Genomic DNA, 3694 nt, shown 5'->3' with positions numbered 1-3694 from the left:
GAAGTTGCACCATTTTTACACACCAATTCTGATTCATCTGTTTCACTCAACAATCGGCCATGCGCGTTTTACTCCCATTCTATCGCGATATTTCATTTTCCTATCGTTGCCTAACATTATACCGGTATTACCGTGAACGGTATAATATGGCCCAGCCCTAATTGTCATTGTACATGTAGAATGCCCACACATGCAGATAAATAATATTTGTACAGAGCTAACACTGTGAGAGAAGAGAGAGAAACTTCTGAGGTCAGCCTGATTACTTTTATTAAGACTTATAACTATATTCCTGGCCACAAACGGTTAACTCTTACTGTTATTGCTTCAGGGTGTTACACTACTGCATCTCATCCTGTCAGGAGAAGCAGTTAAACCACCTGAGAACCACCAGTGCAGTGGTAGAGGTCTATGTCAGTCTGTAGGGGGGAAAAAAACACTGTGGGCAAAACAATCTTTTAGAGTCAGGAGCATTGTTATATTATTTGTTAAGTATTATGTTTTTGAGATCTACTTTTCAGTGTAAGATTTACAAGTTGGATAAGAAAGCTGGCAGTGTGGTACAGTGAATGAGTACCACACTGTGAATGAGTAGAAATAAAAAGATTAAATATTTAGCTTGATAAGATGTTAAAAGATTAGTATATTGTAAATATATGAAATGTAGTCGTAACTAAATTCAGATATCATGGCTTCAAAACAACCCCTTTCATTCATTGCTACAAGGATGTGTTTTTCATTAATTGCTAATATATGTGGCAATAAATTATTGCAAAGCAAAAACAGAGTCTCAAACAGGGTACTAAATATATTTTTTAAAACAAACAAAAAAAAAAACAACATGGCAAATATCAGGTGACATTAAGTGACTCGTTATAATGATGTCAATTATAATTTGGGCTCAAATCGGCCATTAACTCATTATGTACACAAAAGTGTATAAACATGTTTACACATGCAATACGTCGAGCTAATGCACTACTCTGCACACACCCCAACATTATGCAATTGCACTTCACAGTCACATGTTTAAATGTTACAAATCTTTGAACAAACTAAGTGGGCGATACTGCTGTTTGTTTCGTTTTTTGTTTTTTTTTGTTGATACTCACCAGATATACACATCCTTCAGAGCGTGTACACAGGTTGGATGCAGCTTTGCACTTCGTCACACCTACACACCTCCTTTGAAACAGGAGACCTCTGCATCTGGTGTATTAATGCTAGGAATCCATGCATGCACTCACACACTTACGGGAAGCTTTTTAGAAAGCTAGGTGGTCATATTTCTGTAATAATTTGCACAAAAATGATAATCTAATACAGTTTTGTGCTGAGCGGGGCTATTTACTCTCTTTTTTTCAGGACATCTGCACATTGCAATATGTATATCTAGTTTCTTTTTTAGGTTTTAGAACGACTTGTGATGTATGGTTTTGGTTTATGTGGTTTTTTTCCATTCTACATGCATCTCTTGTCAGAGCTTCCGGCGTGTTCTCGCTCACCACAGGGAAAAAAAATGCAGACATGCAAGTTTTTCATCTTAACAGAGTGAGTGAGGCGGCAGTCATATAAGAGACACTCTCACTCCTGAGTAGGAGTCTACGCTCACTATACATGTATAGACATGCATTATGTTAAAGCCTCAAAGGTACAATATGGAACTTTTCCTTTGAAACAGGAAGCGTATTACTAGTCCTCCCACTCAGTTGGTCAAGTTTTTGGGGGTTTTTTTTCTTCTTCTTTTTTTTTCTTTCCTTGACTTGTTCTGCCTTACAACATTCACCCAAAGACTGCTTTTACCGTCTCTATACTAATTGGAGAAAATGATGGTAAACAAAGCCTGACGAATGTTTCAAACCCCCCAAAACTCAAAAATATTAATATGCATTGTGTTCTTGAAAAGGTCTCAACATCCTCAACTTTGTATTTATTGTGTGATGTCCACACAATTAATTTCAGATATTCACTGAAAATATCCAAAATGGGCAGAATTTAGGCGCAGTAGTTAAAAAATAAAGATAAATTAATAATAGTAATAGCAAAAGGAGACTAATTAGTTTTGTTTGAATTAAATGAAAACATGTGAATGGTAGTTATAAATGCAGTAATAATGGTCTAGTACCATGAAAACCTGGCAGTCAAACACATGGTCAGGATTTCTGGTTCTCGGGGTGTTCTAGGGTTTACTTTTGAGAAAGCCTCATATTTCACATAACGCCATCTTTTAAGTTTTCAGTCTGCCACTGATTATTGTTTCCAGACTCATCAAGTTCTCCCACTCTTCTCCAGGTGGTACCACGGGCACCTCTCAGGTCGAGACGCAGAAAAACTGCTCACGGAAAAAGGCAAAGCCGGCAGCTTTCTGGTACGGGAGAGCCAGAGTAAACCGGGAGACTTTGTCCTCTCTGTTCTCACTAATGAGGAGAAACATGACAATGTGGATCGCAAGACCAAGGTCACCCATGTGATGATACACTACCAGGTCAGATATTTAATTCCAGGCCCGCTAAGATGTACTGAATCTTGTAAGGAGGATGTTGGGTAATGTTTGTGGCTTCAGATTGGTGGCTTACAATGCTTACTCATCCTAGTTTAACCTGGGCAGTTTGTATTTTTAAGTAGGTCATGATTTATTTATTTATTTTTTCAAAGAACTCCTCGGGCCAGCTGTGAAGTTGTTGAATTATCGACTTTTGTTTTCAGCAGGACGGCAAGTACGACGTGGGTGGTGGTGAGAGGTTTGACACCCTGGCTGACCTGGTGGAGCACTATAAAAAGAACCCCATGGTGGAAAAAAGTGGCATTGTAGTACACCTCAAACAGGTATGGGAGCATTTGAACAAATTAAAGCATCCAGGCTTTAAAGGCATTAGTTGGGTTCAAATTTTAAGGTTGATGTGAAAAGGTTTCTTGTGTCAAAATAGCTTTCTTTTTTTTTTCTGGTCTGTTAACTGATCAAATCTTTAATCATCTTGTCCCAACCCGGCAATGACAGCCTTTTAATGCCACAAGGATAAATGCTGCCAACATTGAAAACCGGGTACGAGAGCTCAACAAAGTAGCAGACAATTCTGAGAAACCCAAACAAGGATTCTGGGAAGAATTCGAGGTCTGTACCATTTAAACTTTCACTACCAGAGTCACTCATTCAATTTATATCCTCTATCCTATTAAAATCAATTTAATAACCTGATGAGCTGAGTCATATAGGCTTGACATAACTGGGGGAACTGATTCATGTTATCGTATTGAGTGTCATCTGTAGCCTGTGAGTCCAGCTTTTAACCACTGCAGTATGTTTTAAGAAAGAAGCCTCCTTTTTTTTATTCATATTTCATATATGTGACATGTTACTCATACTATATAAAATACATAAAAAAATGGTACCCATTTGGCTGCTTGTTGTTGATTTTCATCTGTCATTTATTTGTGCAGACTTACAGCTGTGGGTCTTATTTTTCCTTAGTTATTCATTTCTTTGTCTGTCATGGGAAGTCTAAATGAATTTCAGCTGTCTTAAACTTTGAGTAATGAAACTGGCTGAAGCTTAGCTTATCTTGTGGCATGCATTCATCTTCTTGTTATGTCGTTTTCATGCAACTGACAATTCAATAATGTGAACCATTTCTATTACGTCGGGGTGCAGTAGCTAGTTATCTCATATTTATAAGCCCAGTGCTCGTGCAGGTTT

General features: G+C 37.8%; 1 protein-coding gene across 2 annotated transcripts in view; it reads left to right on the top strand.

The window, feature by feature from the left end:
• The first annotated feature begins 948 nt into the window (after window positions 1-948).
• LOC102206562 (tyrosine-protein phosphatase non-receptor type 11-like) overlaps window positions 949-3694 on the top strand; it is a 13288-nt gene continuing 10542 nt past the window's right edge. Inside the window, exons 1-4 of one of the 2 annotated variants that reach the window (XM_005730807.1) lie at window positions 949-1551; window positions 2293-2485; window positions 2710-2826; window positions 2999-3112. In XM_005730807.1, the coding sequence (XP_005730864.1) occupies window positions 1427-1551; window positions 2293-2485; window positions 2710-2826; window positions 2999-3112 (549 nt within the window). In that variant the 5' untranslated portion in view covers window positions 949-1426. Of the gene's footprint in view, window positions 1552-2292; window positions 2486-2706; window positions 2827-2998; window positions 3113-3694 lie in introns of both variants that reach the window. The other variant, XM_005730806.1, reaches the window with a different exon arrangement.

Source organism: Pundamilia nyererei, unplaced genomic scaffold (genome assembly GCF_000239375.1).
Source record: "Pundamilia nyererei isolate P.nyererei 1_Seehausen unplaced genomic scaffold, PunNye1.0 scaffold00039, whole genome shotgun sequence".
In the NCBI taxonomy this organism is placed as follows: Eukaryota; Metazoa; Chordata; class Actinopteri; order Cichliformes; family Cichlidae; genus Pundamilia; species Pundamilia nyererei.
The sequence above is the reverse complement of the archived record's forward strand: the minus strand, read 5'-3'. Positions and strand labels throughout refer to the sequence as shown.